The sequence below is a fragment of the Prionailurus viverrinus genome, chromosome E3, assembly GCF_022837055.1.
Source record: "Prionailurus viverrinus isolate Anna chromosome E3, UM_Priviv_1.0, whole genome shotgun sequence".
Classification (NCBI taxonomy): domain Eukaryota; kingdom Metazoa; phylum Chordata; class Mammalia; order Carnivora; family Felidae; genus Prionailurus; species Prionailurus viverrinus.
This window is the reverse complement of record NC_062576.1, coordinates 8,310,874-8,338,651: the sequence shown is the minus strand read 5'-3', so window position 1 is coordinate 8,338,651 and position 27,778 is coordinate 8,310,874. Positions and strand designations below refer to the sequence as shown.

The following is a 27,778-nucleotide window of genomic DNA, read 5'->3' as shown; positions in this document are numbered from 1 at the left end:
AGAACGAGCTCTTCCAGCAGTTCCCGAGCCCTCCGGGCTCTTGGCGCGGAGAGCGCAGGAGGCGCCGAGGCCGCTGCTGAGGGTCGCCCTGCGGCTGTTCCACGGGAGCCTGGGTCTCCTCCCGCCCTTTCGCACGCCCCCCGGCACCGGCGGGGAGCCCCGGCCTCGGCCCACTCCTCCCCCCGCCCGCGCACCGGCTCCCCCCGGAGCTCGGGCCCCGCGCGCTCCCAGCTCCGGGAGGTGAAGGTCCCCGGCGGCGGGCCGCACCTCTGCCGCGCCGGGTCCAACCCCACCCCCCACCCCCGAGGCTGGCCTTAGGCGACTGCTCGGGGCCTGAACTCCGTCCCTCACCGTCGGGCTGGTGGGCGGGAAGGGGACGGGATGAGGGTGCCAGCGACCGCCCCTCTCACCTCCCGTTCTGCCCGCAGTGCCCCCCCCACCGCCCCACCCCCCAATCCTGCCGTCCGTTGCTCGCGGCCCAGCGGGGCGCAGGTGGACGCGCTGCCCGCGCTCTAGGTGGAGAGGCTCACGCAGCTGTTCCAGGAGCACAAGGCTCGCTGCGCCTTCCCCGCCCACCCGCACCTCGCCTTCCCCAGGGCACGCAGGTCCCCGCGGCGACTTGGGGAGGGGAGGGAAATGAAACGTGGGAACAGAGCCGCAACGTGTGCGTGTTCGTGCGTGTTCCTGCGCGGCCGTGCCTCCGGATGACTTTGACACCCGGAGACCTGCTCTCCGGGACGCGCGCTTGGAGAGCGCACGGCCTCGGCGGGGGGCTTCTGGCCACGGCGGGCCGGCGGCGGGGGCCCAGTCGGCGGGCTCCCCAGATTCTCCTGAGACTCCTTTCCACAACCGACGCCCCACCTCCCTCGCACACTTCCTGTCGCCTCCCACCTCCACCCCGAGGACCTCCTTGTAAGTTCAAAGATCATGCTGGAGACTGGCGCTTCGGATCCAAGATCTCCCCGTCCACTCCACAAACGCGCACAACACACCCGCGGTTCCGAGGGGGCCCCGAGGGCTTGGCCTTCTCGGGAGAAAGCCATCCCGTCGGTGCCCAAACCTTCCTGGTTTGTGCTCGGGCCCCTGGAGCCCCGCTGGCAGAGGGGAGCTACTGGCAGAGGAGTCTCCGACGCCCCCCGCTGCGCCTCGCCATGAAAACCGTGCGGAAGCAGTGGCTGGAAGCAATAAGCGCCTACCAATTCGTGCTGACTTTCCTCTTCATGGGTGAGAGGCCTGCTGGCCTGGGGTCCCCAAGGAGAGCAGGGAGTGGGGGCAGGAAAGCTAGAGCCCCCCCCCCCCCCCCCCCTTGCAAAGGGAGCAGGAGAGAGCCAGAGGTGGCTGGCTGCACCAGGGCGATCTGAGAGGGGAGGAGATCAGGCGCTGGGTGCGATGACCCAGCTTCAAAAGCGGTGACTTTCCTTTCTCATCTTTCACCCAGGTCCTTTCTTCTCCCTTCTCCTCCTCTTCCTCCTCTTCACTCCACTCTGGTCTTTCTCTGTTCTCTACTTGGTGTGGTTCTTCCTGGACTGGGACACTCCCAACCGAGGTGAGCATGGCCGGACTTGCACTGGGGGAGGAAGAAAGGTGGCTGAGCGCCCCAGGCGTTCTTCCACCCATCTCTCTGCCCCAAGGTGGAAGGCGCTTTGCGTTGGTGAAAACCTGGAGTATGTGGAAAGAGCTAAGGGATTATTTTCCGGTCAAGGTGAGAGGTCACCATCCACAGAGACTCTCTGCCTCCTCCCTCTCCCCCCACCCTCACCCCCCACACCCGCTCACCCCCGCCTATGCACCCCTGGGCTTTCTAAACTCAGACAATGGGGCACGCGGAAGGGGGCCCGAGTGGTGTTCCAGAGTAGCCCCCGCCCCTGCTGTTGGCCCAGGGAGGACCTTGAACTCTGAAGCCTGCTTGGGGTGGAGGGAGACTCTTTTCATCTGCTGTCTTGCCGTCCACGCCTCTTCCTCCTCCTCCCGCCCGATGCCCCCAAGCTGGTGAAAACAGCAGAGCTGCCCCCGGACCGGAACTATGTGATCGGTGGTCACCCACACGGGATCATGAGCGTGGGAGCTTTCGCTAATTTCAACACGGAGATGAACGACTTCTCCAAGCACTTCCCCGGGATTCGGCTCACGTTGGCGGGACTGAGCTTCATCTTCCACTTCCCGATCTACCGAGACTATACCTTGTCCTACGGTGAGGCGCCCCTCCCCCACCCGGGGCAGACTGCCTCCCACCCGGCCAGCTGGGCGGGTGGGAGGCAGTCTGGCGATGGTGGGGGAGGAGCGCCTCACCGTAGGACGCGGTATGGCCTCTGACCGATTGGGAAGTGGAAGATGAAGCCAGGCCTGGCACCCAGCGGTAATGTTGGCCGGGCTCACAGTAGGTGGCAAGGAGTAGCTTTGGGGCAAGTGTCCTGCCTCCTTGCGGGGAGAGGCACTATAGGTCACACTGACACGGGCACGGGACAGCAGACTTCGAAGGAATGGGGGTGTGGGGCTCACGCGCCAAAAGGGTGAGCGAGGGGCCAGGCAGCCCGGGAACCCGTGGTGATTGCTCCCCACCTCGACATGCATGCAGGAATTTGTTCTGTGAATCGGGGGAGCCTGGACTTTATTCTCTCTCAGCCCCAGCCAGGGCAGGCTGTGGTCATCATAATTGGGGGCGCCCAGGAGGCCCTGTATGCAATCCCAGGGACGCACCACCTCGTTCTGCGGAATCGCAAAGGCTTCGTGCGCCTGGCACTGAGACACGGGTGAGTGGGGCGCAAGTGCCCAGCCCGGGGGTGCTGGTGAATTTTGCATTGCATCTGGGGGCCCACGCTCTCTGTCCCTACATATCCAGGTCCCTGTAGCTGGGCCTCTGTGTCCCCAGAGCCCACACTGTGCCCTGCGCCTATCAGCCTCTCATGTCAGCACTTTTTTTTTTAATGTTTATTTATTTTTGAGAGAGAGAGACATACACACACACACACACACACACACACACACACACACGGAGACAGTGTGAGTGAGGAAGAGGCAGAGAGAGACAGAGACACAGAATCCGAAGCAGGCTCCAGGCTCTGAGCTGTCTGCATAGAGCCTGACGCGGGGTTTGAACTCACAAGCCTCCAGACTGTGACCTGAGCTGAAGTCGGGCGCTCAACAGACTGAGCACCCCCCACCATCCGCCCCGGCCGGCGCCCCCTCTCATGTCAACACTTGAGGGTTTTCTCTGTTTCCACACCATATCCACTTTCGGCCAGTCTTCCCTCTCTGAAAGAGGCAGGATCATAGCTCGAGTAGCAGGACCTTGTGCTCAGAAGCCCCGGGGTTCAAATCCCTTTCTGACTCTACCTCAAAGGCGAGACCTCGGACATGTTTCTTTACTTGCGAAATAGGACTAATCCCTAATTTTACAACGATATTGTGGTTGCAAAGATTAGATGAGAAAATGTGTACAGTCGACGCTTGAACAACACAGGGTTGAGCTGCACGGGTCCCCTCTGCATGGATATTTTTAAAAACATTTTTTTAAGTTTATTTATTTATTTTGAGAGAGTGAGAGCAGGGGAGGTGCAGCCATGGAGGGGGACAGAAGATCCGAAGCAGGCTCCGTGCTGACAGCTGAGAACCCAGTGCGGGGCTTGAACTCACAAACAGTGAGATCATGACCTGAGCCAAAGTTGGACGCTCAACCGGCTAAGCCCCCCAGGCGCCCCTTAATAGCACTTTCTTTCCTCTAGCTCACTTTATGGTAAAAATCCAGTAGAAAGAACAGCTACAAGTATGTGTTAATCGACTGTTCGTGTCACTGGTCATGCCATTAGGACTTGAGTTTTGGGGCAGCTGTATGAGGAGTTTTGTCTGTACCAGGGTGGGGGTCAGGGCTCCCTAAGCGCCATGTGGTTCGAGGCTCAGCTGGGGAGGAAGGCCCGGTACGCAATCATTTCTCAAGAATTGTGAGTCCTTTCTTCCAGATCTTTCTTGGTCATTTGCTCGGAAAGGGGAGCCAGGCGTGGGAGGGATTTGCAGCCCCGTCTGGGGGCTCCCCGAGAGCCGCTGGCCCGAACACGCCTCCTCTCTCTTGCTGTCCCTGCTCAGCGCCTCCCTGGTGCCCGTGTACTCCTTTGGAGAGAATGATATCTTCCATCTGAAGGCTTTTGCCCCCGGCTCCTGGCAATACCTGTGCCAGGTTGCCTTCAAGAAGCTCACGGGCTACTCACCTTGCATCTTCTGGGGTCGCGGACTCTTCTCGGCCAACTCCTGGGGCCTGCTGCCCTTTGCCAGGCCCATCACCACCGTGGGTGAGTGCCCGTCTCTGGGGGAGGAGAGCGGCCGTCAGCTGTACGGGCAACCCCGCACCATCACCCCTGTCTGCCCTCTCCCTGCAGTGGGCCGCCCCATTCCGGTGCCCCAGATCCTCTGCCCCACCGAGGAGGAGGTCAACCACTACCACACGCTCTACATGCAGGCCCTGGAGACACTGTTTGAGGAGCACAAGGAAAGCTGTGGCGTCCCTGCCTCAACTCACCTCACCTTTATCTAGCCTCTTCCCCGCCCCCCAGCCCCCAGCCCCCTGGGACCTCCACTTATGGCCAGCTGCACCACTCCAATAAAAGCTCTTTCTCTCCCACCACTGCTTTGTAGAATCAGCCGCCTGCAGGGCTCACGCTGTGCCTCCGTGGGTAACCCGCCCCCACTCTCACGTGCCACGGAGCTGCTTTAGTATCTTTTTTTTTTTTTAACATGTATCCATTTTTGAGAGACAGACAAAACATGTGAGCGGGGGAGGGGCAGAGAGAGAGAGAGGGAGACACAGAATCCGAAGCAGGCTTCAAGCTTCGAGCTGTCAGCACAGAGCCCAACACAGGGCTTGAACCCACGAACCATGAGATCATGACCTGAGCCAAAGTCGGATGCTTAACAGGCTGAGCCACCCAGACGCCCCTGGAGCTGCTGCCTTAGATTGGGTGTCAGAATCCTGAATTCTCCTCCCAGCAAGACTTAATCCTGCTGCAGGATCGTGCATAGGTTTCTTTCCTTTGCTGAGCCCTTTTCTCTCTGTGAATGAAGGCATCTGCTTCGCAGAGAGCCGCAGGGTCTCAGGATTGAGTTGAGGAGGGTGGCTCTTGGGGGGGGGGGGTGGTGGCGCTAGGCGTTGCAGGGTGGGCTGCAGAAGACAGGATGCCTGGTGCAAGAGCGTGAGCAAATGCTGAGCTTGGTCAAGGGCATCTGGCCTCACGGGGAGGGAAATGATCTCCAGTTGTACGAAAGGTACGCTGCTCGCTTCCACGCCCTCTCTCTGTCCTTTGGGTCTCCTCGTAGCTGGGAGCTGAGGGGAAACGAGGACCTGCCTGACTGGCATTGAACCCTACTGCAAGCCCAGCATTAGGTCAACAGGAACCCAGTTACCCAACAAGCACAGAACTCCAGTGAAGATCAAAGAATTAATATTGAAGGGCTGGAGCGCCTGGGGGGCTCTGTCGGCTGAGTGTCCAACTCTTGAGATCAGGTTCATGATCTCACAGCTTCATGAGTTTGAGCCCCAAGCCCCTGCTTGGGATTTTCCCTCACTCTCTCTTAGCCCGTCCCCTGCTTGTGCTGTCTCTGTCTCTGTCTCTCTCGAAATAAATAAACTTAAAAAAAAAAAATTAAGGGCTTAGAACAGAGATTGGCAAAATATTGTCATCCCTGGGGCGCCTGGGTGGCTCGGTCGGTTAAGCGTCTGACTTCGGCTCAGGTCATGATCTCACAGTCCATGAGTTCGAGCCCCACATCGGGCTCTGTGCTGACAGCTCAGAGCCTGGAGCCTGTTTCAGATTCTGTGTCTCCCTCTCTCTCTGCCCCTCCCCTGTTCATGCTCTGTCTCTCTCTGTCTCAAAAATAAATAAACATTTAAAAAAATTAAAAAAAAAATATTGTCATCCCCATGATGGGCATGGCATCGGTCCAACCAGAGGGTAAGACCGAACAGTCTAGGGGGACCTCGTGTGGTCATAGCATCCTCTGACTATGTCAGTCCCATTTACGGACTGGCTGTGCGTCTGTGTCCAGGACGTAAGAATACCTTGTTGAAATGTAATTGGGACGTAACCATACCTATCTCCCACTGCCCTATATTGTCCTATACAATATATTCAGTGGAAGAAGTTTTTCTTGTTCCTGCATGAAAATCTGGGCACTCCTGTGACTTATCTGGGTCATTCTCAGGTAATAACTTCTTCATCCACCTTAAGTTGTACTATAGAGGGGCACCTGGGTGGCTCAGTCAGTTGAACGTCTGACATCCGAAGCGGGACTTGAGCTCACCTGATGTAGGGCTCGAACTCACAAAGCATGAGATCATGACCTAGCCGAAGTCAGATGCTTGACAACCAGTCGCCCAGGCTCCCCAGGTTTGAACACCCTTAGCCCAGATGCGACCATAGTACAGGCTGACCTCAATGCAACCACTGTCTTTCCTTCTTTCCTGGAGGGAACCTCCAGTCAGCTACAGTCTGGCCATTAGACTTCTCTGTGGGCACATCCAACAAAACACAGGGGCGTACCGAGCTCTTTGAGCCTTGCAACCTATGTCACCGATCTTGTGGAAGTAAGCCTTGCCCTTGAGCTCTGAAAGCCCCCCTCCCCCTGCCCACTTCTCTCCTTTGTGTCCAATCCTTGTCATGGGTCAGGGACTCAAGGGTCACTTCTCAACTATTTGCTTGGGCAATGCATTCTTGCTCGTTGCATGTGATCTGCTCTGGCCCCTTTTGGAATGCAGGACCTTTGTGCCTCATCCCAAACTTTAAGGGTAGCATCACATGTGTTTTTCTCTGAGTTCTTCCCCCGAGGGACAAAAGCACCAACTTCTAGTGAGAACTGGCCACCAAGAGCTGGGAGTATGGGGATTAGATTGCCACAGGCCTTCCTCCAAGAAGCCCCCTGCCATTCTCCCCTGTGAGCGGTAGGTGCCTATCTCTAGGGAGGGGAGGTTGGGCTGGGTGACAGGTGAGGAAGGGGACCTTTGAGGACTCAGGGAGAGAGGGAGGAGGGGACTTCATTCCCCATCATTTGTTGCCCCTGTCTGAAATCCAAGACCAATAAAGTCAGGGGGTGGGAGGGATTGGCTCGAGGCTGGAGAGAAACAGAAGCCTAGACATCCAGTTACAACTGGGTTGGCCCTGGAGGCACCTCCACCAGCATCCTTCCTCTCCTGGAAGCCAGCCCAGACTGGGTGGAGGCCATAGGCTTCAGGAGGCCTTGGCACACCTCCTACCCTCTCCTGAGCCTCCCCAAGTAACCTCTGCAGCCATGCTCTGATCCTAGCCGCGCTGACGGTTAAGTGTCCTCTGGTCCCCATTTTTATTCTGTCATCCTGCTTTCCAAACATTGTTTTTCATGCATCTGTCTTGGCTTCACCTCCTTCCTCTCTCCCCACCTTCCAGAACCGCACTCAAAATTCCTGGCCTCTTGTGTCTTCCTGCTAAGTGGTTTTTAGCGTCTCCTTCTCCTCCATGACCCCATCCCTCCATGGACTCCCTCTGGGACCACTCCTGAGTGATCAGGGGTCTTGTCTCTTGTCTCCCATCCAACACCCTCTCTTGCTGTCAAGACGCTCCTCCTAAAATGCTGTTTTCATCATCTAATTCTCCCTTTTGGATCCCCACTGTCTTTGGATCTTTGTTGTTAAAAGGTGTAAAAATCCTCAGCAGAGCATTCGAGGTCCCCCTGAGATAGAGCCCAGTCCAGCTTCCCAACCGGGCCTGACTCGCCTCTCCTTCCTGCCTGGAGACTAGATGGAACCCCTACCGTCAAGTCACAGCCCAACCCCTCCCCCAAGCCCCCACCCCGGTGTTCAGCACTTACCATGTGCGGATAGTGGCAGGCTCTGATCCTGTCATCTACACCACAGTGTCCACACTGAGCTCTAAATGAGGTACACATGCAAAGGGCTTAGCGTGGCACCTGGCAGAGTGTTAAACAAACATCAGCTGGTGTCACTATTATCTCGACACAAGATCTTTTCCTGACCACAGCCACCTCACAAGAATTGCATTGCGTGAAATTACATTGCATTGCATTGCATTACGTGATCACGTTACGGGCACCACCACATCAGGTGTTCTGCTACCCCAACATCGGGCTTGCTCATAATCTTTTTTTTTTTTTTTATTTAAATTTTTTTTTTTTTTAACGTTTATTTATTTTTGGGACAGAGAGAGACGACAGAGCATGAATGGGGGAGGGGCAGAGAGAGAGGGAGACACAGAATTGGAAACAGGCTCCAGGCTCTGAGCCATCAGCCCAGAGCCTGACGCGGGGCTCGAACTCACGGACCGCAAGATCGTGACCTGGCTGAAGCCGGACGCTTAACCGACTGCGCCACCCAGGCGCCCCTCATAATCTTTTATCTCATGTTCCTAAATGCTAGTGTTGAGGGCAGGAGGTATGTCTTGCTCGTTTTTGCGTTTCAACCACGTTATGGCGATCGCCACGCCTAGTGCATGACGAGTGCCGAACAGATGAAGGGACCTGGTCCAAGAGACCTGCTGTGGAGGGAACCAGCCGCCCGGTTTGCAGGTTGTGCCCAGCACCGGGAAGCCCAGCAGAGGGCCGGGAGAGCTTGCGGGTCCCTTCACAGAGCCAGAGAGGGGGGCAGCGTACCCATCATGGGAAGGAAGGGAGCTATACTGGTTTTCTAGGGAGCTGTAACAAAGTGCCACTCATCTGGTGATTTAAAACAAGTTTATTGTCTCACTGTTCAGAGGCCAAAATCAAGGTGTCAGCAGGGTCTGCTCCCTCTGAAACCAGTAGAGGAGAAACCCTCCTTCCCGCCTTCCAGCCCCTGGTGGTGTCATCAACCTCGGCTGCTGCGACATCACCCAGTCTCTGCCTCTGTTGTCACACGGCCTTCCCCTCTGTGTCGTGTCCAAAGTTCCCTCTCCTTATAGAACACCGGTCATACTTGATCAGGGTGACTTCAGCTTGATAGGATTATGTCTGCAAAGAACCTATTTTCAAATAAGGTCTCTTTCATGGGTAGGAGGGGTTAGGACTTCCATATATCTCTTTGAGGCAGGGGGCCACAATTCAACCCACAACAGGTGTTTTTTAAAAATTCACACAGGGGTGCCTGGGTGGCTCAGGCGGTTGAGCACCCGACTCTCAATCTCAACTCGCGTCTTGATCTCAGGGTCGTGAGTTCAAGGCCTGCACTGGGCTCTGCGCTGGGCGTGGAGCATACTTAAAAAAAAAAAATCACACAAAAGTCCTCTCTGCTTGTGCCTGGGACTTCACCCATCCAGAGGTGGTCTCTTGTAGAAATTATGTTCGGTGCAAGTGGTCAGCATTTGCCATGAGATCTTTCCTTGGGGACGTGTGCCGGGCAGGTGCACAGAAAGAACACGGATCACTAGCCTGTCCTGAGGGTCTGTTCTGTTTTCAACCGTTACTGAACTTCCCTGTGCCATTCCTCCTCCCGTGTAGCTGGATAATAAGCCCCAACACTGTAATTTCTCCTCCTGATCTGGAAGAGTCTAACTTATAAATACATGAACCCAAGAAACTTCACGAGTTCGGCTCTCTGCCTGCTCTCAGGGCTTTTTCCTTCTCTGCTATCCTCCATGTGGCCACCAGAGGGCTGTCTCTACTCGCAAGGCAAATGTGTCACTCCTGCTTAAAACCCTTCCCCTCTCCTTCCCTCTCCTCCCTTCTCCCTCCCTCCCCTGCCCACTGCCTCCCCCCGCCCTCCACCACACGCCCCCTGCTGGCCAGCCCCTACCTACCGGATGGATGCGTGCAACCCAGAACTGCTTGTTCTTGTGAAGCCGGCTGTTGCTTGCCTCGGGGTTTGGTCTCGCTTTCCCCTCCTGCTGGCGGGACCTTGTCCTTCATCCTCTGGGGGGGAATGTTTACTGCTCAGTTCAGGTCCCACTTCCAGGACACCTCCCTTAACCTACCAGCCTGCCAGGCAGGCTCAGCCCATCCCACCTCTGCATCCCGGTAACTCTCTCTGTAAGGATCGCTCATGACCCTTCTGTGTCACTGTAAAGCACCAGTTTATCCGAACAGTTGGATACCTTGAGACATCAGGAAGGGACAGTAACTGTATCACATTAAACGTGTTTAAAAGTCCATGAGTTCATAGTGGTTCTAAAAAGAAGAGTTGATCACCACTGAAAATTGCTAAGGCATCAACTTGTTATTTTGAAAATTAACAAATAAAAGGAAACATTTTAAGCATTCATCCTGGCTGTCCTTCACAAACTATGCCTCAGGGTAATCAGAGCACAGAAGAACAAGTTTTCTTTTATAGGTGTTTTCCAACTAGTTAAAACAAACACAGAAACACCTAGAATGACAGAATAAGAGTATCAACATTTTGCAGGCCCTAATAACGGATTGGATTGAAGTCTTGAGCGACAGCATCTGGTAAGATTCCAACAAGATAAACTACATTTGAGCCTTTGATGGAAGAATACAGTCCTTCCTAAAAAAGTGCATGTATGATTTAAGCTTTTCTTAGTAACTACTTTAAAAAGAGAAAGAGGAGTGCCTGGCTGACTCAGTTGGTAGAGCGTGTGATTCTTTTTTTTTTTTTTTTAAGTTTATTTATTTTTGAGAGACAGAGAGAGAATGAGCAGGGAAGGGGCAGAGAAAGAGAGGGAGACACAGAATCCGAAGCAGGCTCCAGCCTCCAAACTGTCAGCACAGAGCCTGACAAGGGGCTCGGACCCACCAACCAAGAGATCATGACCTAAGCCGAAGTTGGTTGCTTAACCCACTGAGCCACCCAGGTGCCCCACACCTGTGATTCTTGATCTCAGGATCATGAGTTCAAGCCCTATGTTGGGTGTGGAGCCTACTTAAATACATACATTAAAATAAAATAATACAATAAAATGATAAAGAGAAAATTGGTGGAATTAATTTTAATAATATTTTTTATTTAGCCCAATATGTCCAACATATTCTTTCAATGTGTAATAAAAAAACAGTAATGAGATATTTTACATACTTTCCTTTGGGGCTAAGTCCTTGAAATCTGGTTTGTGTTGTACACTTAGAACATATTTCCATTTAGGGGCATCTTGGTGGCTAAGTCTGTTGAGCGTCTGACTTGATTTTGACTCAGGTCGAAATCCTGGGGTCGTGAGATCAAACTCCACGTCAGGCTCCACACTAAGTGTGGAGCCTGCTTGAGATTCTCTCTCCCTCCCCCCTTCTGCCCCTTCTCTGCTCTCTCTCACTCTCTGTCTCTCTCTAAAATAAAAGTAAAAATTTTAAAAAAAGAACATATTTCAGTTTAGATGCTAAACATCCACTGGAAATGTTTGATCCATATTTAAAGTTTGTAAAATTCACAAGTGAAAAAGTTACTCTGAACATACTTAAAAGTTTTCCAGGGTTGCCTGGAGGCTCAGTCAGAAGAGTGAGCTACTCTTGATCTTGGGGTTGTAAGTTCAAGCCCCACGTTGGGTGCAGACATGACTTAAAAATACATTTTTTTCAAGTTTTCCAATAACTAGATCAGTTATCTATTTTAAATTTTAATTCAAATGAAATGAAATAAAAAGCTCTGTTCCTCAGTTGTGCCTGCCACATTTCAGATGCCCAATAGCCACGAGTGACTAATGGCTACCATACTGGACAGGGCATGTTGATTTAATTCCCAGCCTACAGGAAAAGCAGAGGAGAGAAAAATATGGTAAACAACACCATGGAGGTGTAATCAGCATAATCCAGATGGTGAGGACATTTATAGGGAACAACCAATCTTGTTTCTTCAACAAATAGTTGCAAAAAGGGAGAGGTGGAAGGGAAATATGTAGATTAAAATAAGTCTAAAACATCTATCAACTTGATCAGTTCCCTGTTCCTGCAGAGGAAATAACCCCTAAACCTACCAGCTTAAAAGAACAAACATTTATTGTAGCATAGTTTCGGGCTTAGCTGGGAGATTCTGGTCTAGAATTCTCAGGCTGCATTAAAGCTGCTGACCAGGACTGTAGTATCTCAAGGCTCAACTGGGGGTGAAGGATCTGCTTCCAAGTTCACTCACATGGTTGGTGACAGGACTCAGTTCCCAGTGGTTCGATTGAGGCCTCAGGTCTTTGTTGAATGGGCTTCTCCACAGGGCTGGCTGAGTCTCTCAAGACAAGGAAGCTGGCTTCCCCTAGAGTGAGTGTGGAAAGGGAGAGGGAGGGAGGGAGGAAGTGTTTTAGGCTCAGGCATCATCATAACAAGACACCACACACAGGGTGTAAGGAACAGACATTCATTTCTCATGGTTCTGGGGCTAGAAGTCCGTGATGATCCAGGTGCTGGCAGATTCGTCTTCTGGCGAGAGCTTTCTTCCTGAACTGTAGACAGCCAACTTCTCTCTGCCTCCTCCGCCTTTCGTTCTGCAAATGCGTAATGGGTAGAGAGAAATCTCTGGTGTCTCTTCCCCTTACAATTCTGTGGGATTTGGGCCCCGCCCTTATGACCTCATTTAGCCTTAATTACCTCCTTACAGGCTCTGTCTCCAGATACAGTCACATTAGGGGTTAGGGCTTCAACATACGAATTTGGGGGAAGGCACAATTCCATCCATATCACTGTGATAATGCCATTAAAATGATTTCTTGCAATACCAGTGAAACAATACGATGTCTGAAATTGGTTTCAAAATATTGGGATGCTTGCCGTGTAGAGCGATATCAGCTATGAGTTGATAATTGTTGAAGCTAATGATAGGCTAGTGGGGCTTCATTATACTGTCCTATTTTTTTTTCTAATGTTTATTTATTTATTTTGAGGGAGAGTGTGCATGTGAGTAGAGAAGAGGCAAAGAGGGAGGGAGAGAGAAAACCCCAAGCAGGCTCCACACTCAGTGAGGATCCCAATATGGCACTCCATCCCTCGACCATGAGATCGTGACTTGAGCCGAAATCAGGAGTTGGATGCTTAACCTATTGAGCCACCCAGGTGACCCTGTTCTGTTTTTGTATTAGGTATTGTCCAGAATAAAAGTGGATGGCTAACTCGACTGAACTCTTTGAGAGCAGAAGTGGGTCAACCAGGCCCATAGAAGATGACATTAATGTTTGCCGAATGAATGAATGACAGATGTTACTGGTGTTGCATGATGTGGACTGGAGAGAGGAACCTGGTGATGAGTGGGGAGAGACGAGGCGGAACTTCAGGGACTTCTAAGTAGAGCCATCACGCTGACCCTTTAGAAATGTAGCGTGAGGCTGGGTTGTGCATTGGCTTGGGGTTAAGATACCGGGAATCTGGTCTTACCTCTACCCAGTGGGTGACCTTTGCTAAGTGATCAAAGGTGGTCTTGCCTTACCCCACTCTAGAAACAGGTTGAAGTCATTCATTCATTCATTCATTCATTCATTCATAACATACTTATTAAGGACTTACTATGTGCCCAAGACCTGAACAAAGTGCCAAAGGCATAAAGTTAACTGTAACATCAGCCTTGTTCTGAAAAGAGTTCACCATCAAGCTCAATGGTCTCCGAGCTTTCTATCACCTGGTTTACGAAGTTCCTAACATCTGACAGCCCCAAAGGAAGAATAAATAAGACGGGCTTCTGGTTATGTGTGAATTCCAGTGTATAAGCTACAGTGTCCCACATGTGAGAACTGCTGTTCCAGTTAGCTAGATAGTAACACCTACCTTTAATTGAATTTCTATGCAATGTCAGGCACTTTTCATTCGTTATCTTATTCAACCTTTACTGGAAGTTAGGTGCTATGCTCTCTTTACAGATGAGGAAACCGTGAGTCACCAGGAGTATGTGGCATCTGTGATACTTTGCCTTCTGAGATGATCTGGATGATTCCTTTCAGTGTTATAATCCTAAGCAAGACTTTTATGGATTCTCTGGTTCTGTGACTTGGGGCCAATTACTTAACCCTCTGATCTTTGGTCTCCTTCCTTATCTGCAGATGAGCTGGTCACGAAAGTTGTACCACAAAAAGCATACGAGGTGCCCAGTTCAGTTCCTGTTAAGCATATTTTATTTCTCTGCTATCAGCCAATTGATGTCCTCCCACAGATAGCTGGAGACGACCTGGGAAGTCAAGACCTGACTTGTGGATTAGGGAACTGCCCAGATAGAGGGGTCGCTGGATCAGGGAGAGGGCAGGGGTCTCAGCCTCGATCTCACAGCTTGGAGAGTCAGAGGGTGAAGAGGGGTCAGAGAGGAGAACAGTCAAAACCCACAAACTCTGGAGGAGGAAGTCCTGGACACAAGAATCCTGGGGTGCAGAGGTGTTCAGAAGGTAGGGAGGAAGACCCAAGGTGGTCTGTTGGGGATGAGGGGTGGGAGAGAAAGGCAAGGATGGGGAGGCCCCTGCGGCAGAGGATGGGCCCAAAAGAAATGACAGAGAGAGACAGCACTGCCCGGCTGACAGTAGGGCCCACCTGCCCTGAGAGAAGGCAAACAAAACATCAGGCTCTCCCAAATAAAAGGCCCAAATAAGCAAGCCCAGCGTGAGGGCCAAAGCCAATAGGGACCCCAAGGTATAGGTGTTTACAAAATTCAGAGCAACTAAGGGAAATCTCCAACATGAACAGCACTGGCATTTGCTTGCTTTACAGCTTGCAAAGCACCTCCGAGAGGTGAGTGGGCAGTGGGGTCTGAGTTTGCAGTCAGAAAACCCCCCAGCGTCCCTAGCCCACACCATGCGACCTCTCGGAACCCCCACTATACAGCCTCACCCATCCTACAGTGCTGTGAGAATTAAGTCAAAGTGCTCTGTAAACATTCTGGGTGGTGCTGTGGCTCACCATCAGGAGGGGGTACAGGGTGGCTCTGGAACCCAGACCTCTACCAGCAGAGCACTCTTCCATCCCCACCGGTCTTAACCTCGGCCTCTTTTAAAGCACAGTAGCACAGGGTGATGTCCCACTTGCCAACATCCTCAGAGCACTTAAGGATGCTGACAGCCTCCTGTTCTCCCTCGCTGGGACGGGCAGCCAGGAGATTAGTCATCTTCCAACCACTACCACCCGCTAGCCCCTCTGGGGAGCTGAGACTTCAGAAGTCTGAGCTTGGTGATTTAGGACCCTGACGGTGTTTGATCGGCCCAATGGGCGCTGACTTCTTCCTTCAGAGCGGTTTGGACTTGAAGGATTTGCGGGGCGGGGCGAGGGGGGATTTTCTATTCTGATTGGTTGACGGAACTGGAAGTGGAGGACGTTGAACCAATCCCAGAGTTTCTGGTAGCAGAAGGCGGGGCTTCTGGTGAAAAGGGGGAGGATTAGAGCCTGGTTGCATCTACCGCCTGCCACTAGTGATTTTTTTTCCTCCAATTCCTCTAACTTTTTGACGTGCTATCCCACAATTGAGCAAGTTCCACCTGACCTGCGGCTTTGAGATGTGCAGTGTGTTAGCAGTTTTAAAACTCAGAAATACAAAAAAAAAAATAGAAATGGGGAGAAGTCCTATTAAGAAAAGAAGAAGGAGGAGGAGGAGGGTGGGGGGAGGTTGAGTAACTTGTCAAGTTACTTATTGTGTGGCCATGTGTGTGGGAGCCGAGGAACACGACATGAACCTTCATCTGATCACAGCCCATTGGAAAGTGTAAAAAAAGTGGAATGAGGGGCGCCTGGGTGGCTCAGTCGGCTGAGCGCCCGGCTTCGGCTCAGGTCATGATCTCACGGTTTGTGAGTTCGAGCCCCGCGTCGGGCTCTGTGCTGACAGCTCGGAGCCTGGAGCCTGTTTCGGATTCTGTGTCTCTCTCTCTCTGCTCCTCCCCTGCTCATGCTCTGTCTCTCAAAATAAATAAATAAACATTTAAAAAATTAAAAAAAAAAGTGGAATGACATAGGTGAGAAATTAACTCTGGGGGCAGGAGGAGCACGAGAGCTGGGCAGACCCTGGAGGGAGGGCGAGGGAGAGGGGCTCTCACCCTTAACAGACCTTAATAATCCCTACAGCATTTTACAGTCGCTGAAGGGCTTTCCCCATCCATCACTTACCTGGTTCCTTACAGGGTAGAATTGCAGGTGTTTTTTTACCTCATTTTGGGGGGGGAGGGTGGGAAGGAGCCCCTCAGGAGTTAAGTGCCGGGCCACCAGCTCATTGGGGACAGTGCTCCAAGTCCACATTTGCCTGTTCTTCCCACCCTTCCCCCACACACCCGGTTTAGCACGAGGTGCAGAGCCTGTGCGGAGATCCCCAGGACGTGTGTGGTGTGTGCGCGCGCGCAGAGGTCTGTGTTCGTGTGCTGGGGGTGAGGGAGTGGGTTCGTGGTGGGTGTACCTGGAGTTTTTCTTTCTGCGTGCTGCCCTGTGGGGGCCTGGTTGCTTGCCGGCCAGCCGCTGAACGTGAGCTGAGGCCTCTGATGCACCTGCGGGACGAGGCTACCCTGCGCCCCCCGGGGAGGGGTGGACACTCTGACCGGTCTTGGCCTCGCTCTGCTCCCTTCCGCCTCTCTGCTTCTGTCTCCTAGTGTCCCCTCACATCCCCATCTTCACGACTTTCCAATTTCTTTGATCAGTTTCTCTGACCTGGTCCCCAGGGCTCTGCGTGCCCCTTCCAGTCGCTCTGACTTATCTGGCGGCGGGAGGTCGGAGGGAGGACTGCGAGATTGGGGGAGGGGGGTGCTTCAGGACAGAGCATAGAGGTGCTAGGGACGTGGGGGCAATAACTAAGCCAGCAGTACCCCCTCCCCCCTCCACCAAAACCCAAGGCACCTCCACCTAAGGTCCGGCTCCCTAGCCAGGACAAGGGGCGGAGTCTCGTCCGCCAGACTTGAGGCTATCCTGCTGCGCCTGCCACCCAGGTCCACACGCCCCCCCGCCCCCGCCCCGCCAGGGCACCTGCTCTCCGCCCGCACCTCCCCAAGGCCGCCCCGAGTCCACTCCAGATCCGGGCCGGGTTTCCTCCACGTCGCTGGGGTCTCCGCCCCTCCGAGCCGCCGCCCGGCCCGGCGGAGCGTCGCCGCGGGAGGTGCCCGCAGCGCCCGAACCCTGAATGTCCCCGCTCGTGCCCGCGTGCCGAACTGAGCCGCAGCGCAGACCCTACATTCTCACTCCGAGTTGGGACTGCTCCGGTCCCCGCGCATCACCCGAGCTCGACCCTCGGGGCTCCGAAGGGACCCCTCTACCGGCACCGTTCGCTGTCCGCGTGGCCGGCCCCGCTCCGTGTCTGGGCTTCCCCGCCCCTGTTCCGGCTCCGGCGAGGTAGGGGGCCGCGGGCCTCAGGGCTGGCGTGCTCCTCCACCGCGGAATGGGGGCAGCAGAAGGCCACCGTCCCCCACCCCCCACCCCCGCCCGGGGAAGTCAGCCGCTGCGCCCCCTACAGCCCAACCTCTCCCTGTCCGGTGACCTAGATAACTGGGACCTGGACTTCGCCTAGGTGTTCAGAGACACTTTCCTGTCCGTCATCCCTCCCCCACCCCGTCGCCATTGCTCTCCCACCTGTCCCCAGAGCCTGGTGCCCAGAGGGACCCCTGTCAAGTAGACAGCTTCCTTCGGAATCTCGCGCGCCTGCCGCCCCCACCCCCACTCTTGGAACAGGGCAGAGGGAAAACTGGGGAAGACCCCCAAGTACAGTCCCCAGTCCATGGCTGTGGCCCTGGGGCATTCTCCCCCCACCCCCACGCACACACTGCTCGTTGGTCTATCTTCCTCACCCCCTGCCTTTGCCCCTGTTATCTTGTCTCCCTGCCTCTGTCCCCAGGTCTCTGTTCTCTTCCAGACCCTTTTCTGGCTTTCTCTTCCCCTTGAACCCTTCCCCCATCGCACACCGTGGGGAGAAGGGGGTGTGTCGCTGTTTTCTATTTATGGTCTCTCTGGGGAGGGGGTGCAGCGCTAGGACTTTTTTTTGGCATCTGCTGGGCCCTGAGTCACGAGGTGTCATGTCTGTGTCTGATATCCATGCCTGCTGCCACTCCCCTCTCCCATCCTCTTCTGCCTCGCATCCCCCTGTCCGCCTTTGTCTCCTTCCTGCCTCCCTTCCTGTCCTTCCCGCTCTGTTCTTTGGGCGCTTTGTGTAACTGCCGTCTCTTTGTCTCCGCCTCTCCGCTCTCTGCTCCCTCTGCTCCCTCTTCCAGCTCCGAGAAGCTGTCGACCTCAAGGGCATCAATATTTCAGGTGTGTGGGGTGCGGTGGAGGTGGGGTAGGGGGGCTCCCAGCATGCCCAGCGAGGACTAGAATCATCCCCTCCCAGAGCGATCATTTATATTTATAAGATTGAAAGAATAGATCCAAGGATGCGGAGGATATGGAGGGGATGTGCCGCCCCTCTTCCTGGAGCTTGGTCCAGGAGATGCCGGAACTACATCTCCCACAGTGCCCTGGACGCAAAGGGCTGCCCCTTCCTCTGCCTAGACACCTATGGGAGCGATAGTTCAAGGAGCCCGGTTGGAGGGCGCTATTCTGAGGGATGGGAAGGGATCAGAGTGTGGAGCCAGGGTTGTGGGGCCAGCCAGCAACTTTGGCTTGGCCTGGAACCCCCGACCTGCTTTTTTCCCAGTCCCCACCTCCCCCAGGGCTTAAAGAATTTGGAACTGTTTTGTCCCCCCCCTCCCCACCAAAGGGAGCAGGTGTAGAAGAGTGACTGGGGGAAAAATGGAAGAGATGAATTTGCAGGCGCTTCCTTCTTCCCTGTGACCCCCTTACAAACCATTTTATCCAAGGCATAGACACACCCTTTGGAAATACTCTCCCCCATCTTGAAAGCACAGGAGGGGTAACCAAAACCTCATGTCTCGAATTATTCGTTGGATGTGTCCCAGTCTACAAGTTGCTCACTTTCTGTCCCTTTTTGGGGCAGTGGGGAATCGCTGGAGTCAGCACAGAACTACCAGCTTGTTATTTTCCAGGGACTCAAGAACAGCTGGTGAGGTTGCCTGGAGACATAGATGGGAGCCACAAGCTAACTTGCTTTTATCTCTTCTGAGCCTCATCATTCCCGCCTGCCACAAGGAATCTGATGCTTGAGCTGGTCCCCGGCTTGTTGTTGGCATAGGAACTGCTGACCTGGGCAGAGGGTAGTGGGGATTCCTCCCATGGTCCCATCTCTGGTTCTTAGCCCTCAGCCCTTGGGACCTTTGACTCCTGCCAAGGACCCAGTAATTCCTTGCTCTTCAGGCTGGGTTTGGAGATCCAAATATACACCAAAAAGAGGTCTCCCCACCACTAGCCTGGGGGCTAGGAAAACTTAACTGTTAGCCTGGCTCTGCCCAAGCTAAGTCACTTTAGGCAAGACCTTAGCCTCCTTGGGGGTCTGTTTCCTCATTGTGAAAGTGGGTTGAACCTGATGGTCCCCAACTCTAGCAGGGGCTCTAGGATCCTCTGAGCCTGTGCTGCCCCCACCTCTGATGACATTGGCCTGATGCTGTCTTACTTCATCCAGGCTTACCTGGGAGAGCCTTAGACATCAGCATCAGACTGAAAAGAAAGAGGGAGATGGGGCTCTTGTTTTAAAGCTTTGTCTGTACAGCAGGCACGCTGTGTACATGTAAGCTATGTTTATGGCATGGAGGCTAAGATCATCCCTAAACTCCTTGGTGTCATTGTTTGTCCCCTATCCCAAGCCTAGGTCATGTTCCTGTTAACAATAAATAAATAGCCAACCAACACCATATTATCTCTCACAAAGTAGCTGGTATGTGTGTCCCCTGGGATGTTGCTTTATGAGGCTTAAAGTAGGTTATATGAAGGGACAGTTATAATTGGCTGAAAGAGAGGAGAAGGATTTAATTGGAGGATTTGGGTGGGCACTTGTGTGACTCAGTCGGTTGAACTTCCAACTCTTGATTTTGGCTCAGGTCAGGATCCCAGGGTCCTGGGATCAAGCCCTGCGTTGGGCTCAGTGCTGAGCATGGAGCCTGAATTCTGTTTCTCTTTCTCTCTCCCTCCCTTTGCCCCTCCCCCAGTCAAATAAAAATTAATAACGATTAGTTGATTTGGTTGGTTTGAAGGAGAGAGGTCTGGAAATGAGGAGTCTTCAGGACTTGGGGAGGGGCCTTTCTCTTTGGCCCTGTCTCTGGCAGGGAAAACAGAAGAGCTGGAGGCCAAAGGGTACCAGATCCATAGGAGTTGACCCAAAAATGAGAAGGGGAAGGGCACAGAAAGTATTGAGCAAGAGACAGAGCAAGAATTATAGGAAGAAACTAAAAGCAGAACAGAGGGAGAGAGAGAACACAGAGACTCTCTGTAGGGAAGGTAAATGGGGTGAGGGGGCATCGGTGATCCCTGTGCACATCTTGTTTGCAGGAGCTCCAACAGAGCCCTTTTCCAAATAATCATCTAGCCCTAGAGTGGAACCAGGTCTTCCTATGGAGAAGGAGAGGACAAACTTCAGCAGAAGGAAGGGAAAGGCAGGTTTGATTAGCCTGGGAGAAATGACTTGAAATTTTTTAATGGAGCTGTCCACCTGTCCACTCCTCTGGCTTATGTTTGAATGTATGTGTTGGAGGGGAGTGGAAGGCACTGGAGTGGACATAGGGGGAAGATCTGGCGTCTACATCCTCCTCCCTTTGCCCTGGGGATTGAGAGTGGCAGTGGTAGGAAGGGGAGGAGGTTGAACCCTCTGCTTTTCCCAGGGAACCCTCTTGTGGGAGGAGTGGGGATGATGGGGCTTTCCCATGTTCTTGCAGAGGCCTGAGAGAGATGGTGGGACCCTAGAGGGATGCCTTTCCATTTTTTTTTTTTTACCCCTCCAAGGACCTTCTGCCCCTTGCCTGAGTCCCTGGGGGTGACTGGGGTTGAAGGAGATTTGGGGCCAGTCCGTGAGGAGCTCATGGCATTCCTGACTTTGTCACTGTTGAGGAGCACCCTGATAGGGTGGGGCAGGGTAGGATTGGGATTTAATCAGAGTTGGAGGCCCTGAATTCCCAGGGTTAGTGTGGAGAGAGAAAGAGAAGGGGTATTTGTGTAGCAAAGTACTGTGGGGAGTGTGTGTGTGTGTGTGTGTGTGCGTGTGTGTGTGTGTGTGTGTGTGAGCGCGCATGCACGTGTCAGGTGCTATATGTGGAAACAGGGGCTCTGACCATGATACTGGGTTGTCTATTTTCTGCAGGGTGATGAAACAATCCAGTTGTGATTCAGCCAGCTCAGAGCTCCCTAAGCCTGAAAAAGAGGCCCAGCCAGATGTCGAGCCACACTCAAACACCCCGCTACAGGAGGCAGAGGCCAAGTTCAGATCCGGATGGGGGCTTGAGGCTGAGACTGAGCCCCTGGGGGCTGAATCAGGGCCTGAGGCCAAGGCCAAGTCCTTGGGGGCCAACCCCAGGTCTGGATCGGGGCCTGAGGCCACGGCCCAGCCATTGGACTTCGTGGTGGCAACAGAACAGGACGGCACCGTGTGCTGGCCAAGCGAAACAGGAGTGAGGAGAGCCGGGGCCCAGGTGAAAAGGGGGTGAAGCTACGTTTGGGTGAGTGGACCTTAAGAAAGAGAGGAGGCGAGCCTCTCCCCCAGCCCCCGTCCGGATGCTGAGGAGCCAGTCGGCCTTGGAACCAAAGAGTAGGATGTGCGGATCCAGGGGCCCAGCCAATGAGGGTGGGAATGGAGAGCGTGTACAACACGGGTAGCAGAGGAACCCGAGGGAGGGGCTGGTGATAGCTTCGGTGTTTGAGCATTCATTTGGAGTTCCTGGGAGCAGGAGCACAAAAAGAAGAGAGCAGGCAAGAGAGGGTAGACCGGGGGTGAGAGCAAGAGTGGGGTCAGGACCCCCGATAGACCGAACTCGCGTACGAAAAAGCACCTGGACGCGGTTAGCAGGACCAGCCCCTAGACGGGGTCCGGGGCGGAGCTAAGAAGAAGCGGGGCGTGGCAAGGCCCGGGGCGGGAGGGCGTAGCCAGCTCCTGGGGTGGATCCAAGGGAAGGGGGCGTGGCCAGTGCTCAGGCACGGGGTGCACGCGGAGCTGGAGCATCTCAAGAGGTGGACGAGAGCCCGGCGAATGAGCTCCCTCTCTGCCGGCTCTGGAATTCGAGACCCAAGTGCTGAGGAGATCTGGGGCAGGCCCGGGCCTGGCCTGGTGCCCGGGGTGGTGACGACGGAGTGCTCAGCGTGTGGGAAGAGGCGAGCCCTGCGAGCCGAGAGTCCCGGCAGGGGCGGAGGGCCCCCTAACGGCCTGGGTCCGCAGATCGCGCTGGAGTCGGCGCACGTGATCGACTCCGGGGAGACAGCGCTGGTGGAGGGGCTGTGCGTGGCTCCCCGGGAGCGCGGCAAGGGCGTGGCCGGGCTGCTGCGGCGCTTCTGCCCGCAGCTGGTCAAGACACAGAACCCGGGGGTCAAGGTGGCACGGCTCACCCGGGACGACCAAGTGGGCCCCCGGGAGCTCAAGAAACACGGCCTAATCACCAAGCAGGTGAGAAGGACAAGGGAGCTCGGGTGGCCGGGCGTCCTCCTCGCGAGCCCAGTCACCGGCTTTCCTTCTCTGCTGGCTCTACCGAGTGGGGGCGCCCGTGAGCCCCGCCCCCGGACTCCCAGTCCTTACCTAGGCCCTTTTGCCCAGGGGAAGTCAAAAAGTTCCCGACTCCCAGCCTTCAAACCCTCAGTCCTTACTCCAGATGGCTGAGGAGCCTACGCGTCCGGAGTTCCGTGACCAGGACTCCTCTCTGTTGATCCGGCCTCCCTCCAGGGATCCAAACATCCTAATGTGAATCTTTGTCCTTTCCGTCCGGCTCCCCTATCCTACCGACTGATCTGTTTTCCTTCCTTCCACTCCCCTCCGAGACCCAGGGGCCCACACCCCCAGTCCCCTGGCTCCCGCACACTAACCCCGCCCCTCCTTGGGGCTCCAGGAACCTATCCTGAGGACTTGCCCCTGGGTCCTCCATGCTACCCTCGGGGGTGGGGCAGGCTTTCACATACCCCACTCCACTTGGCCCGGCACAGTCGGTCCTTCCGAGGGGCCCTGCTGGGAGCCCGTGGGTGTGAAGATGCTGAGGCGCTGGGCTCTCCAGCCCTTCCGCTGCCCACTCCGCGCTCACTCTTGCCCCCCACAGGAGCATCCTTTGGGTCTGAGTCAATGCCTCCGTGCTACCGGCGCGGCTGGGCGTGTGCAGCTGGCGGCGCTGCGGGCCTCCGTCACCTCGCCGCTGCCCACCGAGACCGTGTCGGAGACTGGCGGCGACGTGGCCCGCCTCCTACTGTTGCCTTCCGTGCAGCGCGACGTTCACCCAGGACTGGCAGCCCTACCGGCCACGTGAGAGCAACCTGCGCCTGCTGGCGGCCAAGGGCCTGGAGTGGCACGTAGACAGCTCCACGCGCGCGCGCTTACCCACGCTGCGCACGCGCCCCTTCCCCATCCCGCACGGCGGTGACGGCACGTGGCGCTACCTCAACGTCGACGCCGTGCGCAGCGCTGGTGCGCAGGCGCAGAGCCGGCTTCTGCGGCACCTGCAGGGCCAGGCCCCGCGCCTCGCCGGTCTCAACGCCATGCGCCAGCTTTTCCTGGCGTCCCAGTTATGGTAGCAGCTGGCAGACCTCTGCCAGGCCGGCTTGGGGCTCGAGCTGGTCAAGGGTTACGCAGAACAGTACCCGCTGGAGGCCGACATCTAGGGCCTCTCCTCTCGGAGGCGAGAGGAGCATTTAGATCCGTCCATTTTCGCTGCTCTTCAGAAAGCCCCGCCCCCTCCCCCTACTCTCCGTGGTCTGCTGGGAAGCCTGCTTACCCTTACCGGAGCGCCCCCCCTAACCTTTTAGCCTTGCCTCTCTGCCATCTCGCCTCTAGCGCGCCCACTCTATGGCCCACAACTGGATCCGATCGCCGGGTTTGGGGGAGGCCCTTGCTCTGCTATGGTCCGCCCGTTCCCCTCACGGGCCAAAGAATGGGTTCCTTCACAGGCTTCAGAGCCTTTTCTTGTCCGTCGCCCTGGGCTGGCGGGGAACTCCGTCCTTCCTGGCTTCTCCCTTCTGCCTCCTCGTGGGCGGAAGCGGGTAGAGGGATGTGCAAGGTCCAGCTGCCCAACACATATTACTTTTCTTCCTCCCGCCCTTTCTCAAGCTCTCAGAGCTTGCCCCGCGCTCCCCTCCTGCCTCCCTCTCAGTCTCTTGCGCCTCTACATCAGTGTCCCCTCTCTCCTTCTGAGCTCCCATCCTCCTATTCCCCGGACCCCCCCCCCCCAGACACTTAGCTCCTCATTGCCCATTTGTCTGCTCCTCCCTTCCTCTTCCCCATGAACTCTTCATCACCCGCCCTGTGTGCAATACGGAGAGAGAGCCTGTAAATGAAACAATCATAATGCCCTGTTGACCCTCTGGTGACACATCTTTACAAGCCTGCCCCCCCTGATGGGGTTCGTCCAACTTTGCACGATGTTGCTGTTTCCCAGGCCCCCTTCCTATATCCCCAACCAGTGCCTGAACCAGGACATGAAACAGGGGGCTTGAGCTAGGAAGGGCAGTTTCCTCAGCCCAGTATGGGGCTGTCTTCTGGCTCTAACCAGGCTTCCTTCCAATGCAACTGGAACCCCTGCCTCCAGATATTTCTGGACATCCCTCCCTTCCTCTGGTTCCTTTATGGGTTGTTTTTTTTTTTTTTTTTTTTTTTGGACTTCGGCAGTTTTCTATTTCAATGCAAGTAGTAACAGCTGCAGTTGCACAGCGCTGTCTTCTACACTGGATCCTCACATCTACCACCGAGGGAGGAAACAGGCTCAGAAAGATCAAAGTGACTTCCAAGTCATTCAGAGTAGCTGGGAGCCTGGCAGGGACTGGAGTTCAGGTCTGTCCCAAGCCAGAGCATGCCTCAGAACCTCACTCGTTGTGGCGGTGACTGTTTGAACTTCTTGTTGGACGATGGACAGTTGCTAGGGATTTGTTGACAGTAAGCACAGGGGTCGCTGGGGATGGAATCAGAGACGTGGGCAGAGGAGGGCGCCAGGAGGTGGAAGAAGGTGGGCACAGAGGATAGCCGCTGCTCCATCACTTCCCCCAGTTACGGTTTTGCTGTTGTGCTACACTGCCTTGCTTGTCTGCCTCAACGCCTGGCCATGCTGCCACCCTCCCTGTCACTTCAGCCGTGGCTGTATTACAATAAAAAGGACCCTTAGCCCACCCTCTGTGTCTGTTTCACTTCTCAGCGGGGGAGGGATGAGGAGCATTATCCTTCCCCCTTCCCCAGCAGCCTGTATTAGAGAGGATCTCTAAGCCCTGTGGCAATGGGGCTAATGACTTCCTGGAGCTGGAGAGGGCTGCTGGCCGTTGCGCGCCCCCACCCCCACCCCAGCCAAGCGGCAGAAAGAAGCGGTTGCTCAGAAGCGAGGCGGGCAGCTGCGCGGCGCCCTGACAAGCCTGGGTCTCGCTTTCCCCTGGGCCTGGGAGTCCGCTGCTATCCAAATTCTATGGGCTTTTCTCCCAAGTTCCCCTTGGCATCCAGGACCGGCCTCCCTCAGCCCCACCATCCAGGCGTCTAACTCCCAGCTCTCTGGGCCAGCGCGCTGGCTTTCCGGATTCCTGGGTGGGCAACGCGCGGAAGGGGGAGGAGGTGGAGGGAGCTTGGGCACCGCCCCCCCGGGAGCCGAGCTCCAGAGCGCCGGAGACTGCGACTCCGAAAAGTAACGCGAGGGGGCGCCAGGACGTGTGGACGCAGGCGAGGCAGCGCAAGGTGGTTTCCGTCCGTGTGAGTGTGTCCATGGGAGTCTTTGTGTGTCTGCGTTTCTGTACATGTGTGTACAAGTCAGAGGGTGTCCGGGTGGGATGTATTCTGGACAACGTGCCTGGTGTACCCCAGAATCAGGTACTCCAAGTGGCTTTTTGATGAGGAGGATGCTTGATATGTTACTATGTATGTGTGGATGGGGAGGTAGGCAACTGTGTATCGTGGTGTGTGCAAGGCATAGCCTGCGAGTCCCTGAAGCCGCATCTTGGATTTGTGAAGTCACATTCCCTCAGGGTTTTTGCCCCCTCCCACCATCCCATGTAAAAGAAACGAGGGCTCTCAACGCAAATCTCCATTACCCTGGTCACATCTTAGCATGTGTCTGAGTGACACTGCCGAGGCTAGGTGTGATACTGTGTTTGTGTAAGTGGGTGTGTCTCAGAATATCAGTGTAACTCTGAATAATAGTATGTTTGTATGTGACCGGTGGGTGTTGGAGGAGGCTGGTTCAGGATTATGAAAGTAATGTGCTTTCTCTGATTAGTTTGTGGATATCATCTTCATGGTGTGTGTGTTTTCCCTTCTCAGTCTCTCCAGAAGCTGTCTCTCTTTGTGTCTCCCCTCATCTCTGTCTCTTTCTCTCTCTCTCTCTCATTCTCTTGGTGACTCATCTCTGCGGCTTTGCCCTCCCCCGGCTTGCTGGGTCTCCCATCCCCCACTCGGGAGTGGGTGGGGGTATGAGGAAATGGGACCCCGGAACTGAAAATCAGGGTGAGCACCCCCTTCCTATCACTCATCATCCCCAGTCCCACCAGTGGCCCTCAGCCTCCTCTCAGTCCCCTCCCCAGGACTCCCCACCCTACACCCTACTGAACTGGGGTGGGCAAGGGATAGGGCAATGATGTTTTCTAATGGGGCCATTTTCAGGGGGACTTCCTGTGCCTTCTTTCAGTTCTAAGTGGAGACCCCTTCCCCTCTCATAAAGTGCCCCCTCCCTGTCTGTCCCCCCATCGCTGACGCAATGAAAGGCTGCAGAGGTGAGTCACCAGTTGGGGGGAAGGGAAAGATGGGGGGACGGTGAGCTGCAGGGTCCCCAAGCCCCTGGCCTGTTTTTCTCTTCCAAAGCTTCTCAGGGAAAAGACAGAGTGCTCTGTCCCCCCTCTCCTGGCTTTCCAAATCTTCAGCTTGGATCACTACTCCACCAGACCCCAGCTTCTCCTGCTACCCTCTTGGAGAGTATGAGAGATTCAGAAACAAAGACAGAGATAGATTTATACAAATAACTCAGAGCAAGCACCAGGCATACCCTCCAGGTTCCCATCTCAGCAATGCCTTTTCCAGCTCTGTCTCTCCATTTTCTTTCTTTCCTGCCACCTCCCTCCTCTACCGATTCCAGGATTCTGTCCCCAGTCCAGCTTTTTTCCAGAAGCCCCTAGAGGCAGCAGGATATGAAGGGCGCATCACATCTCTGAGAGGTGGGGTGTGTGTGAATGCGCAGACCCAGGTAGGGAACTGACACGAAGAGAGGCGGAAACAGACCCAGAGATTCAGAGTCTGTGCAGGCATGATCCAGGTTGTGGAATGACCAAGCCTATCACCCTGGGTGCCTGGCTTCCACCTTGCTGTCCCCTACTCCACCCCATGCTGACTGAAATTCTTGGGATGTCAGTGTCTGAGAAGCTCTCCTGAGCTTCTGGGCTGAGTGAAGGAAGGAAGGGTTGAAGAGTTGGGGAAGAATGGAGGAATGATCTGAAAATGGGGGGCAAGGACCCAAACTTGGGGGCTGCAGATGAGTGGCTTTACTTTACAGAAATCTAGACATGGTGGATGTGGGGGAGGGGCGAGCAAGATCAAAGACAGAAACATCACATAACTTCTAACATATATCAGAAGGTATGGAAGGACCCAGGGAAATGCACAAAGACACATGCGTACACACACACACACACACACACACACACACACACACACACACACAATTGACACATCAAGCCAGGCTCACTTTTCAGACACCAGCAGATGCCCAGACTGGATGCACTCAAAGTCTCCCAACCACGCAAGTATATGGACACTCAGAAGGATCAGAACCCCTGCACACTCATACTTCTACAAAGACATCTGGACACAGGCAAAACACACGGCCACACAGATTGGGAGAGATTTCATATTTAAATTGGAACACTACCATGCCCATCCATTCTATCTGATTAAATACACAACTGGTCTTCCGATTCCCTTTCTCCCCACCCGTTT

General features: G+C 54.8%; 2 protein-coding genes across 2 annotated transcripts; both read left to right on the top strand.

The window, feature by feature from the left end:
* Nucleotides 1-1,151: 1,151 nt before the first annotated feature.
* On the top strand, nucleotides 1,152-4,525 carry MOGAT3 (monoacylglycerol O-acyltransferase 3). Its single transcript, XM_047839270.1, has 7 exons — nucleotides 1,152-1,224; nucleotides 1,439-1,546; nucleotides 1,632-1,702; nucleotides 1,987-2,191; nucleotides 2,576-2,750; nucleotides 4,081-4,283; nucleotides 4,371-4,525. Exons 1-7 carry the CDS (start codon nucleotides 1,152-1,154, stop codon nucleotides 4,523-4,525), a joined length of 990 nt encoding a protein of 329 aa, XP_047695226.1.
* Nucleotides 4,526-21,877: 17,352 nt separating this feature from the next.
* NAT16 (N-acetyltransferase 16 (putative)) lies at nucleotides 21,878-24,919 on the top strand. The gene is given in 4 exon segments (XM_053447907.1): nucleotides 21,878-22,311; nucleotides 22,932-22,980; nucleotides 22,983-23,098; nucleotides 23,100-24,919. Coding segments are annotated over 4 exon segments (984 nt in total). The 3' UTR covers nucleotides 23,485-24,919.
* The last annotated feature ends 2,859 nt before the right edge of the window (nucleotides 24,920-27,778 follow it).

Bases quoted from the DNA above. Each gene is read 5' to 3' on its own strand.
- MOGAT3 (XM_047839270.1), top strand. From the start codon at position 1,152: ATGAAAACCGTGCGGAAGCAGTGGCTGGAAGCAATAAGCGCCTACCAA. The intron at 1,225-1,438 runs GTGAGAGGCCTG...TCTTTCACCCAG, and splicing joins GCTGACTTTCCTCTTCATGG to GTCCTTTCTTCTCCCTTCTC. The intron at 2,192-2,575 runs GTGAGGCGCCCC...ACATGCATGCAG, and splicing joins AGACTATACCTTGTCCTACG to GAATTTGTTCTGTGAATCGG.